Raw genomic sequence first — 12,390 nt, forward strand, 5'->3', positions numbered from 1 at the left:
GTGCTTAGGAGATGCCAGCCAGAAGAAAGTCCCTTTCAGCTGATCCGTTTTCTGGGGGGCAGACCCAGCCGTGGGGAGCCCCTCCCCAACCGACTCCACTCTCCTCCCTCTGCCTAGAACTGTCTGAGCAAACAACACGTCGCAGCCGCCATTCGACAGATGCAGAAGCTGCTCTCGGCTCACGAGGCGGCCCAGATGCGCAGCCTGCGAAGCCTGAAGAAGCAGCTTGCGCTCCTGCCAGGCGGTGCCCAGAAGCCACCAGCCAAGCGGAACGGTAAAAGGACAGCAAACCAAGTGGGCCAAAAAAAGTCAAGATGACGTCTGTCACCTAGGTTACAGATGCCGTCTTGCTTCTTTTGACCCCCGTCACCTCCACAGACTCCCATGGAATGAAAGACTGCAGAATCCAGGGGAAAGGGTGTTGAGTTGATTTCAGTGGAATAAACATGAATAATTTTTAATTATTATTTCTTTTCAACCATTCTGACATCTATCCCACCTTGGTACGTGGGTTGTTTCAAGACTGAATTTGAACCCATATCTGCCTTGTAGAAGTCCAATAGACCTGTTGTGGGTTATCTGCAACCAGGCTCCTTCCAAATCTGAAAGGGTATAGTAGACTGATTTTAAGAATCAGTCAATCAGAATAGAGCTGGAAGGGACCTTGGAGGTCTTCTAGTCTAGCCTCCTGCTCAAGCAGGAGACCCTGTACCATTTCAGACAGGTGGCTGTCCAGTCTCTTCTTAAAAACCTCCAGTGATGAAGCACCCACATCTGAAGGTAAGCTGTTCCACGGGTTAATTGTCCTCACTGTTAGGAAGTTTCAATTCCAGGTTGCTTCTCTCCTTGATTAGTTTCCATCCATTGTTTCTTGTCCTGCTATCTGGTGCTTTGGAAAATAAGCTGATCCCCTACTCTATGTGGCAGCCTCTCAAACACTGAAATATTGCTATCGTGTCACCCCTCGTCCTTCTTCTCTTAGAATAAGGTAAAGGTAAAGGTTCCCCCGCACATGCATGCTAGTCGTTTCCGACTCTAGGGGCCGGTGCTCATCTCCGTTTCAAAGCCGAAGAGCCAGCGCTTGTCCGAGGATGTCTCCGTGGTCATGTGGCCGGCATGACTAGACGCCAAAGGCGCACGGAACGCTGCTACCTTCCCACCGTAGTGGTCCCTATTTTTCTACTTGCCTTTTTACGTGATTTCGAACTGCTAGGTTGGCAGAAGCTGGGACGAGTAACAGGCGCTCACTCTGCTACGCGGCACTCGGGATTCGACCCGCCAAACTGCCAACCTTCTGATCGACAAGCTCAGCGTCCTAACCCACCGAGCCACCGCGTCCCTTAGAATAGCCATACTCAATTCCCACAACTGTTCTTTATGTTTTTGTCTCCAGGCCCTTAATTATCTTAGTTGCTCTTCTTTGCATTTTTTTTCCTAAAGTCTCTAGGTTTTTTTATAATGTGGTGATCAAAATTGGATACAGTATTCCAGGTGTGGTCTTACTAAGGATCTATAAAGTGGTACTAATGCTTCATGTGATTTTAATTCTGTGCCTCTGTTTATATATAACCAAGGATTGTATTAGCTTTTTTGGCTGCTGCTGCACACTGCTGGCTCATGGTCAAGCAATCATCCACTAGGACTCCAAGGTCCCTCTCACAGTTGCTGTTTTTGAGCCAGGTCTCACCTAATCTGTACTCGTACCTTTGGTTTTTCCTGTCTAAATGTAAAACTTTGCTTTTCTCCACATTAAATTTCATGTTGTTGGATAGAAAGAAACTGGACAGTCACTTATCTGAAATGGTGTAGGGTTTTCTGCTTGAACAGGGGGCTGGACTAGAAGGCCTCCAGGATTCCTTCCAGCTCTGTTGTGATTCGTACTGTGTACGTAGTGCATCCTGGTTCAAATAAATCCAAGAGCATTTTAGATACTATATTTTGTTTTATCTTTTTTAACCACAACAGATTTCACTGGAAGACTTGGATTGACTCTGCTGGCATTTTCCCCACTGGGCCACAGCCTTTTAAATTTGCTCAGGAAGTTTTTAATTCCCACCCCCAACTCTTTTTTTTTTCCTTTTCTGTTTCTATAAACCAGAAGTCTTCAAACTTGGCCCTTTTATGACTTGTGGACTTCAGCTCCCAGAATACCTCACCCAGGCATGCTGGCTGAGGAACTCTGGGAGTTGAAGTCCACAAGTCATAAAAGGGCCAAGTTTGAAGACCCCTGCATAAACCGTAATGCCGCAAGAAATTAGCAGTGGGGTCTGGCCCTTTGCCTTGGGATTTCTCGGGTCTGCATTCAGCTGAACGACCAAATTCCGATTAAACCAGGGATTGTCTCCACCGTGTTTCTTCTTCTGTCTTGCTCCCCGCAGAGAGCTGCACCCCCCCTTCTGCACCCACCAACGGCAGGAGGCTGGGCAGGGGGACAGCCGTGGGGAACGAGGTCTTCTTTGTCTGCAACCCTGGCTTTGCACTGACCGGCTCTGAGACGCGGGTCTGCCTGGAGAACAGGACGTGGAGTGGACGGACGGCCTTCTGCAAACGTGAGTGGAAGGAGGGGGTTCCTGCTTTTAAGTGGTCTCACCTGCCAGATGCGTGGATAGGTAGTCCTCGACCACACCATTGAGCCCTGAATTTAGGCTGCTAAGTGAGGCATACGTTAAGTGAGTTTTGTCCCGCTTCATGACTTTTCTTGCCACAGTTGTTAAGTGAATCACCGCAGATGTTAAATTAGTAACCGGGTTGTTAAGTGAATCTGTCTTCCCCCATTGAACTTGGCTGGTCAGAAGGTCGCAAAAGGGGATCACATGACTCCGGGACACTGCGACCGTCATAAATATGAGTCAGTTTGCCAAGCTCTCATGACTGTGGGGATGCTGCAACAGTCATAAGTGTGAAAAATGGTCGTAAGTCACTTTTTTCAGCGCTGTTGTAACTTCAAACGGTCGCTAAGTGAATTGTTGAGGACTAGCTGTCTAAAGCCTTTGTCCCTGCTTTTGTGGAGCTGAGTTGCTTCAAAATCATGTTTTATGGTTCGTGCGGTTTATTTTGTTCATCTGTTTGCCTTTTATACCACCTCCACCCCTTGGTGTCCTTGCTGTTTTCAGTGGGGCGGGGGTCCTGCCAAGGGAGGAGAAGGCTCCGTCTCAACCCTTGGCAACAAGAAGACTCTCCTCTTTCTTTCATTCCCCAACCAGGCATCAGCGATTGTGCCAGTCAGCCCTGTGCCAACGGAGGGACCTGCCTGGATGCCGTTCACCGCTACAGCTGCTTGTGCCCCACCGGCTGGTCGGGGAACACCTGCCAGGCCCCCCTTCATTCCTGTAAGCGAGAGAGAGGCCTGGGGTCCAAGAAGCAGGACTGGCCCTTCCCTTGAGGGGTAGAAGGAGGGAGGCAAGGGAGCTGTGGGGACACTCTCCGGGCCGGGAGCTGGAGGTGGGGGCTCCCAACCCTAGAGCAAAATTCTGACCCCCTGCATCAGACCTGCTTTGACAAGGTCAGTGTTTAGAATAGATCAGAGCTGGAAGGGACCTTGGAGGTCTTCTAGTCCAGCCCCCTGCTCAAGCAGGAGAACCTGTACTGTCTCAGACAAGTGACTGTCTAGTCTCTTCTTAAAAATCTCCAGTGATGGAGCTCCCATGATTTCTGGGGGCTGTTTCACTGGTTAACTGTCCTCACTGTCAGGAAGTTTCTCCTTAATTCCAGGTTGCTTCTCTCCTTGGTCAGTTTCCATCTGTTGCTTCTTCTCCTGCCTTCGGGCGCTTTGGAGAACAGCTTGACCCCCTCTTCTTTGTGGCAGCCCCCCCAATCCTTTAATCACCAGAGGTGTCCATTGGATCAGACTGAAAGGTGAGAGGGCATCTCTCAACGGGGTAGCTGAGATGGGAGACCCCAGGCAAGCCAGAGAGGACGGGAACCACTCTATTTTGACGTTGCTGCCAAAGAAACAACAGGGAGGCATCCGTGTCCTCACTGGGGGAAGCTTGGCTGGAGTATGTCTTGCCTTTACTGGTCATCCTGTAATTGGGATCAGAATTTTTTTTTAAAAAAATAGACCGGACAGCCCTTTGTCTCCTGCCTTGAGCAGGGCGTTGGACTAGGAGACCTCCAAGGCCCCTTTCAGCCCTAGGATTGATTCTATGATTCTATGTTCTCCTAAATAGGCATTTTGCTAGAAACCAGTAAAATGTCAAGAAACTGGCAAAATATATCACAAATTGCAATCATGTGACCCCAGGATGCTGCAACCGGTTGTCAAGAGCTCAAATTGTGGTCATGTGACCCAGGGGGAGGGATCAATATGACACCTTATGGCGGCCGAAAATGCTTTACAGGCTATAAATCATCCTTTCTGAGGCCACCAGAACTCCATGCATAGGTAGTCCTCAACCTACGACCACAATTGAGCCCAAAATTTGTATTGCTTAATGAAACATTTGTTAAGTGAGCTGTGACCCACCTTATGACTTTCCTTGCCACCGTTCTTAAATGAATCACTGCCCTTGTTCAGTTAGTCACACGGTCGTTAAGTGAATCTGGCTTCCCCATTGACTTTGCTCGTCAGAAGGTCGCAAACGTGACACCCCCGGGACGCTGCGACCGTCATAAATATGAGTCGGCTGCCAAGCGTCCGAATTTTGATCACGTGACTGGAGTCATACTGCAACAGTCGTAAGTGTGAAAAACGGTCCCGGGTCCATTTTTTCAGTGCTGTTGTAACTTTGAATGGTCACTTAAATGAACTGTCGAGGACTCCCTGCAGTCATTAAATAACTGGTCATAAGTGGAGGACTACTAGTGGAAGGTGTAAAAAGCCTGTGGAGGTCCCACCTCTTCCCCACCCTCTGCTCTGCTTATTTGCCTCTGCAAAGTCCACCCTAATGGTGACCTCTTGACCACAGACAGGGCAGCTGCGAGCAACGCAACCTTCAGCCTTCTCCCGCGCTGTGTTGAAAGTCACGGGGGCTCACGCCAATGCAGCTGTGATGCTGGCTTCCAGTTGACAAGGGGAGGCATGTGTCAAGGTAAAGGGGGAGGGGGCTGCTGGTAACCATAGACCGCAATTGGGGCCCTCAAGTAAAGTGGCAGTTGCCACTCCCAGAATGCTACCATTCCTTGCATCACAGATGCGGTAACAAGAAAATAAAGAGGAGCTAGAATACGACAGTCAGCCAAGGCTTTTGCTGGATGATTCTGTAGCCAAGGAACCAGGAAATTGTCCGTGCTACCAAAGAGACACATCGGGTTGGGGGTCGACCAGCATCTCATGGGAACATGGCTGCAGGCAGGATGGGCTTCCCACCCAGACTCTGTGGACTAAAGCAGCGTTTCCCAACCTTAGGAACTTGAAGATGCGTGGACTTCAACTCCCAGAATTCCCCAGCCAGCATAGCTGGCTGGGGAATTCTGGGAGTTGAAGTCCACGCATCTTCAAGTTCCTAAGGTTGGGAAACGCTGGACTAAAGGAACAGAGAACTGCTAGCCTGCTTTTGTGGCTCTACCACCTCCCCATAATCCGCCACCTGAACATTTTTCAAGAGTTGGGCGGGAGAGTGATGGAGTGGTAGGCCTTCCAGAAGCTTCCCACTCAGATTTTTACCCTTAAATCTTCTGAAACACTCTCCAAACCAACGCCCCCAGCTACTTTAGTCCATTTTAGCTAGTGTCAGACCTGCCAACACACAAACCTCTAAATAGAAACAATCCTTGGCTCCATTTGTTGAGAAAGGTATAGTTCTGTTAGAAGTCCAGTGCACTGCAGGAGTGCATAGCCGGAACTGAGAGTCCCATGCCAAAATCCCTAAGTTCAACGTTTCCCTCCCTTAACTGCCACCCATCGCTGACCACTCCCCCCCCCCCCCGCGCACGACCAATCAGGTTTAGGCCAGATGTTTGCAGAATGGTCACTTCAAGCCTAGGTTGGTATGCAGCTGTGTTCTTCTCCCGGTTGGGTGACCTTGAAGCGGAGTCTCAGTGAGATATAGAACTTACTTTCGCTTTCCCTGCAAGCATTTCCCCAGAGTTCAGGTCAGAGTGTCACTGCATGGTAATGAAGCACACAACCAAGCTTACATAAGAGAGACAGAGAGAAGACATGGGGCACTCTGCTTCCTGGAATCTTCTTGCTTTGACATCTACCCGATTTCAGGCGGAGGAAAATGGATATTAACGGAAAAGAGGAGGGGTCTTCGGCCTTGCACTGGTGAAATCCAGTCGTTTTGCTGCTGAATGTGGACAAGCTCGGGGAGGAAGGCCTAGGGTCTGTCGCTGCCCATCATCACGTAGTGTTGTGTGAACCATAGGGTGGCTTTGTTTTGCCTTAGCACAGCGTTTCTCCACCTTGACAACTTTAAGACGTGTGGACTTCAACTCCCAGAATTCCCCAGCCAGCTATGCTGGCTGGGGAATTCTGGGAGTTGAAGTCCACACGTCTTAAAGTTGTCACGGTGCAGAAACGCTGCCTTGCAATGTAACGTGAACCATTTCATTGCCAACTGGTTCCATCTTGCCACACTTTGCAAAGGTGGCAATGCTGTTCCATTCGAGGGTCCTTAAACATCTTCCATGCCCATTTCCTCTGGCAAAGCAGTGCTGAGCATTGTACCCCGAGTGGGGTGGGGTGGGGTCCTGCTTGCGTGAATTCACCGTCTCTGGAGCACTGAGTTGGGCAGGGACTGGGGAGCCCTTTTCTTGCCCTGGGGACCCACTCAGCAGCTTCCTGCTCTGCTGCAGATGTGGATGAGTGCCAGCTTTACCAGTCCAATTACCACACCCGGATCTGCCTCCACGAATGTGTGAACCTACCTGGGTCTTATCAATGCACCTGCCCGTCCGGCTATCAGTTTCAGGCGGAGCAAAACATATGCAGCGGTGAGTCCCTCCCATCCTCAAAGTGAGGATAATAAATTGCAGAAATGTAAAGCCCCAATTATACCCTCCTCATCCGGCTGTGCGTGTGTGTGTGTGTGTGTGTGTGTGTGTGTGTTAAAGTTTGAGTCCCAACATTTCTGTTGTTAAGTGAGACATTTGTTAAGTGAGTTTTGCCCCATTTTATGACCTTTCTTGCCACAGTTCTTAAGTGAATCACTGCAGTTGTTAAGTTAGTAACCTGGTTGTTAAGTGAAACTGGCTTTCCCATTGACTTTGCTTGTCAGAAGGTCGCAAAAGTGGATCACATGACCCCAAGGACCCTGCAACCGTCATAAATATGAATCAGTTGCCAAGCATCTGAAGTTTGATCACATGATCATGTAGATGCTGTAAAGGCCATAACTGTGAAAAACGGTCATAAGTCACATTTTTCAGTGCTACCTTTGAACAGTCAGTAAATGAACTCTTGTAAGTCAAGGATCCCCTGTATGAAATGCAAAAACATGGGGCTGAAGGTCTTGGCCCCATTCATTCCAGAGGTGCCGGGAGGCTGGGCTGCCCTCAAGCGCATGGATGCCACAACCCTGCCCCATATTCACCCCTTCAGTGCAAGGATGCACCCCTTCAGTGCAGTGGGGAGTTGCACAGAGCTGGGATCCATATCCCTGTCTGTTTGCTGTGGATCCTTGCTGGGATCGGAGTGGCACAGTGCCAGCAGCCCACAGCAGTTCTGGCCCTCCGCCAAATTGCTAGAGCAGGGTGAGGGTCTGCAATGTTTTTTTTTTTTTTTTTTTTTATTGAAAAGTTTTATAAAATACAATTTTCCTTTAAAAAAACCCCCCTTCCCCCTCCCTCCTCCCCTCCCTACCTCCCCCCTACCCCCTCCCCCTCCTCCCTCCCCTACCTCCCCCCCTCCACTTCCCCTCCTCCCCCCTCCCCCCCCCCACTTCCCAGAGCAAAATACAAGGTATATATCTAAAAGGCAATCATAAACAATCATATACTAACAATTATAAACTCTAAAATCCATCACTCTCTAGCTTGTATATAGTAAACCAATCCTTAATAATACTAAATATATATAAAAAACTAAAATAAAAGAAAACTAGCATCATTCCCATCTATGTTCTTCCACAATTCACTATTACCTTAACATATTCTCATTTGCACATTAATAAATAGTTCTTACACAAATTAACCCACATTAACCCACAAAACTTTCTTCCTCTTCCTCTGTAGTAAGTTATCCATTAATTCCAAATTAAAAAAAAAAAATCTATTACCATACATAGCATCCCAAAACTTTTTTTTTTTAAAAAAAAACACAACTACCACTTAACTATAAATATTTTGTGGAAGTTCCATAGATTTCTACTGGTCTTATTTTTTTTCCTTTTTTGAGCGTTTTAAGGCAGCACGCGTCACCCTCTGTTCTCTAAGATCATCCAAAAGAGTTGCAGCTTGAACTCCTCCTGTACCCTTCTCGTCTATCTGTGCATCTTCATCCTCATGATGTTCTCCTTCTCCAGATCCCTCTGCAGCTTCCAGAAGTGTTGATGGGGTTACTTTCAAGACATTATTATAAAAATCATGCGCTTGCTTCACATTACTCAAACAGTACCTTTTGCCATCATACATGAAGCTCAACCCAGCTGGGATCTCCCATCTGAACCTTATATCTCTTTGCTTGAGCTCTTGCACAAGAAATATAAAATCCTTCCTTCTCTTTAAAATCTTTGGAGGAATTTCTTTTAGAACCAAAACTTGTTGACCAGCAATCACAACTTTGGTATCGTAGGCAGCTTGTATAACTTCATCTCTAATTTCCCTTTTTACAAAATAAACCACCACATCTCTAGGCAACTTTCTCTGTTTAGCAATCCACGAATTCACACGGAACACTTTGTCCATACCTTGTTTTAATTCAGATGCTGGATGGTTCAATACTCCCTCAAAAGCCTCAGAAACCAGCTGCTTTAAATCTTCCTTAATATTCTCTTTTAGGCCTCTAATTCTCACAGCAAACTGCATCTGGTAAAATTGGGCCAAGCTCTGTTCACTGTCGATTTTGTCTTTTAAATCTTCAATTTCCAATACTTTTGCTTCTAATAAAGCATTCTTTTGAATCAAATCTTGCACTTGATCATCCAGCACCTCCACACATTTAGCAACTTTTTGCACTGAGGACAAAATGTCTACCTTCATTTCTCTAAGTTTCTGTTCCATCCTTTCTTCCATTCTCTGCTCCAATTTCTCCAATTTCTCCTCCATCTGTAGAAATTTAACACCCATTGACTCCAAAATTAACTGGGTATGTTTTTCAAGATCCTTCGATGTCAATACATCAGGAGAATGCAACGCCTGCAGCAATGATTGTTGTTGCACCGGAGAATTTCCAGCACTCCGAAAAGTTCTAGGGGGAGGTTTAGCCGCCATCTTTTACTTACAATTGTGACGCACTTTCACTTTAAGTTTTAAGCAAAGTCCATCAAGCTTGAGAGTAAAATAAAATCTTCTTCATCTCTTCATCTTTCCCTCTTGTACTGCTCTGCCTGCTAGGGTCTGCAATGTTTGCCGGGGCACAGCAGGGCTCCAGGCCGCCAGGACTGAGCTGGGCAGACTCTTCTCTGTTGTCTTTGCAAGATGTGGATGAATGTGCCGCGAATCAAGACAACTGCAGCCGCGGACAGACTTGCGTCAACCTCTTTGGTGGCTTCCGCTGCGTGAAGCCCGAATGCCCCAAGACCCAGTTCAACGCAACTTATGTCAAGACGTCGGCCTTGTAAGTAGAAGTTCCAGATATGAGGATGGCGGGTGGGGTCCTTAGCAGCAACCGGGGCTAAAGATGACAGCAGCAATTGGTTACGGCTAGTCTAGCGAAAAGAAGGACCGGAGCATGATTAGCATATTTGAGGGGTTGCCACAAAGAAGAAGGTGGGTCAAACTATTCTCCAAAGCACCAGAGGGCAGGAGGAGAAACAATGGTTGGAAACTGACCAGAGAGAGAAGCCACCTGGAATTAAGGAGAAACTTCCTGACAGTGAGGACAATTAACCAGTGGAACAGCTTGCCACCAGAATCCCAAAGGTGTTTGTCACGAGGCAACTAGATTTTCTTGAAGAAACTCCAGTTACCCTGTGAAAAAAACACCTTTGGGATAACTATGACCTGGATGACTGAGAATCTCCATAGAGACCTGTCTCCAGGAGTTGTAGATGCTTCATCACTGGAGACTTTTAAGAGGAGACTGGACAGCCACCTGTCTGAAATGGTATCGCTTCTCCTGCTTGAGCGGGGGGCTGGACTAGAAGACCTCCAAGGTCCCTTTCAACTCTTAATTATTCTAGTCTTTTCTTGTCCTAAGAGGCCCAAGGAATTCCAGAATTGACTTCCAGCCTTTCTGTGCTCATCAGAGCTAAGGTTTGGGAAAAGTTTCTGAACAGGGAACTGACCCTTTTGCTGCCTGGAATCAAAGGAACAGGTGTTGCCTACCAAAAAGGGGGGGCGAAGTTGGCAAGGATTGAAAGGCAGATGCAACAATTCTACAAACAAGAGAACTCAGGCAGCCCATGCAGATTAGTTAAGGAAATGCCCCATTTTCATTCCCCTCTTCTCTTTTTTCCCTCCCTAACCCCAGCCAGGAAAGACGAGTATTATTCATGACCAGGATAGATTTGCCAGGAGGGATCAGAAAATATCAAGATGGTGGGCAACCCTAGGCAATTAAAAGCAAGCAAAAACCCTGCTGGGTTTGATTCTCCATCTTGGTCTTTTTGGGCCTCTGTGGAATGGAGTGGCAGCTCAACCCCGTCTTTTGATAAACGGCTGTTTTGGACTGCCCTTCCCCACCCAACGGCCTTTATGTCCAGAGGTAGGCTGTCTCCTGAGAGCCATTAGATGCCAGGGTGCTTTCCCCAGATTCAGACTCGTCTTTAAACTCCTTGGTAGTCCACGCGGTGGCTCAGTGGGTTAGGACGCTGAGCTTGTCGATCAGAAGGTCGGCAGTTTGGCGGGTCGAATCCCGAGTGCCGCGTAACAGGGTGACCGCCTGTTACTCGTCCCAGCTTCTGCCAACCTAGCAGTTCGAAATCACGTAAAAAGGCAAGTAGAAAAATAGGGTCCACTACGGTGGGAAGGTAACAGCATTCTGTGCACCTTTGGTGTCTAGTCATGCCGGCCACATGACCACAGAGACGTCCTCAGACAAGCGCTGGGTCTTCGGCTTTGAAACGGAGATGAGCACCGGCCCCTAGAGTTGGAAATGACTAGCACGCAGGTGCGGGGGAACCTTTACCTTTAGTCCTGACTGGGTGTCTCTTCCACCTCCTCTTTGCAGGCAGTGTGAACGGAGCCCTTGCCCCATGGGCAGCCAAGCCTGCCAGAAAGCCGCCCATGCCATCTCATTCCACTACCTTCCCCTCCAGTCCAACCAGTCGGTGCCCTGGGTCCTTTTCAGGATGTCCACCAGCCGCTCGCTGGGCGACAGCCTGCGCTTCGCCCTCCTAGGGGGCAACAGCCAGGGGAGACTTGCTGTCCAGCGTTCAGGTCAGCACTCGGGGGAACTGGTGCTCACCCGCTCGGTCCTGGGCCCGGCAATCCTGGAGGCGGAGGTGGAAATGAGCGAATTTGCCCAGAAGCATCTTCTAGGGAAGCACATCTTCAAGGTCACCGTGCTGGTTTCCCAGTATGAATTCTGAGCCCCTCGGAAAGCCTGTCGGGCCTTGCAGCGGATGTGGCAGGAACCTTGAAGGCCAAACCAAGTCTTGATCGGCTGGACCAGACTCTCCTCTCTAAGTGGCTGGAGGTTTCCCCCACCCTCTCTCCCCTTTGGGAGGCCTTGGGGAAAAGCAACAGAGGAAGACCAACAAAGTGATTGGACTTCTTGCAACAGCCTGGAAGGCACCTAAATCCTCGTGACCGGAATTGCAGGCCAGAGTAGAGGAAATTCCCAGGATGGGCTTCACTGTATGTAGGTGTTCCCCTAAGCCTGCGTGCAAGAAAAAGGCCAAGTTGCACAAAGCCGTAGCCATTCAGGACTGCAGCCTTTTCGGCTTGGTCAGAGAGCTGGAATTTGTTCCACATTTGGGTGAAAAGAGGCAGATACTTTTCTGGACCATCACAATCCCCACGTTCCTTTGAGAGTCGGGTGGCTCTGACTCCTTTGGACAGAAATTGGTTTGGTATTTTTTATATATATAATTTGCCTCTAACTCTAGCTGGGAATCATTTATAGATATCTGTGTTAAAACAGCCTCGCTCAGACTTGGTACAAGTAGGCCCTATTTATAAGCAAACTAGATGTGGTGTAGCAGATATTAAAATACAGGGTTCTGTCGTTATCGTGTCAAATGCTTTGGCTGCCATAAAAAACTGGCTAATCACCCTAGGGCAGGGAGGCAAAAATAATCAGGACTAGAAACAAGGTCATTAGCTCTGGGAACAGGTGTTTAAAAAGGTTGGTGGCAGCCACAATCATTCAATCAAAGGCTCGTATCTTTTCGAGAAGCATTGCAC

At 48.2% G+C, this 12,390-nt stretch overlaps 1 protein-coding gene across 1 annotated transcript in view; it reads left to right on the plus strand.

The window, feature by feature from the left end:
- Window positions 1–11,623, plus strand: part of LOC310644912 (fibulin-7-like) — a gene marked incomplete at its 5' end in the record, with an annotated part of 60,956 nt that extends 49,333 nt beyond the window's left edge. The window contains 7 exons of the mRNA XM_083370246.1: window positions 118–274; window positions 2,379–2,549; window positions 3,204–3,329; window positions 4,908–5,030; window positions 6,739–6,876; window positions 9,520–9,658; window positions 11,213–11,623. Of these exons, the coding sequence (XP_083226372.1) occupies window positions 118–274; window positions 2,379–2,549; window positions 3,204–3,329; window positions 4,908–5,030; window positions 6,739–6,876; window positions 9,520–9,658; window positions 11,213–11,573 (1,215 nt within the window). The 3' untranslated portion in view covers window positions 11,574–11,623. The remainder of the gene's footprint in view (window positions 1–117; window positions 275–2,378; window positions 2,550–3,203; window positions 3,330–4,907; window positions 5,031–6,738; window positions 6,877–9,519; window positions 9,659–11,212) is intronic.
- Between the last annotated feature and the right edge of the window lie 767 nt (window positions 11,624–12,390).

The sequence above is a fragment of the Vipera ursinii genome, assembly GCF_947247035.1.
Source record: "Vipera ursinii genome assembly, chromosome: 10".
Classification (NCBI taxonomy): domain Eukaryota; kingdom Metazoa; phylum Chordata; class Lepidosauria; order Squamata; family Viperidae; genus Vipera; species Vipera ursinii.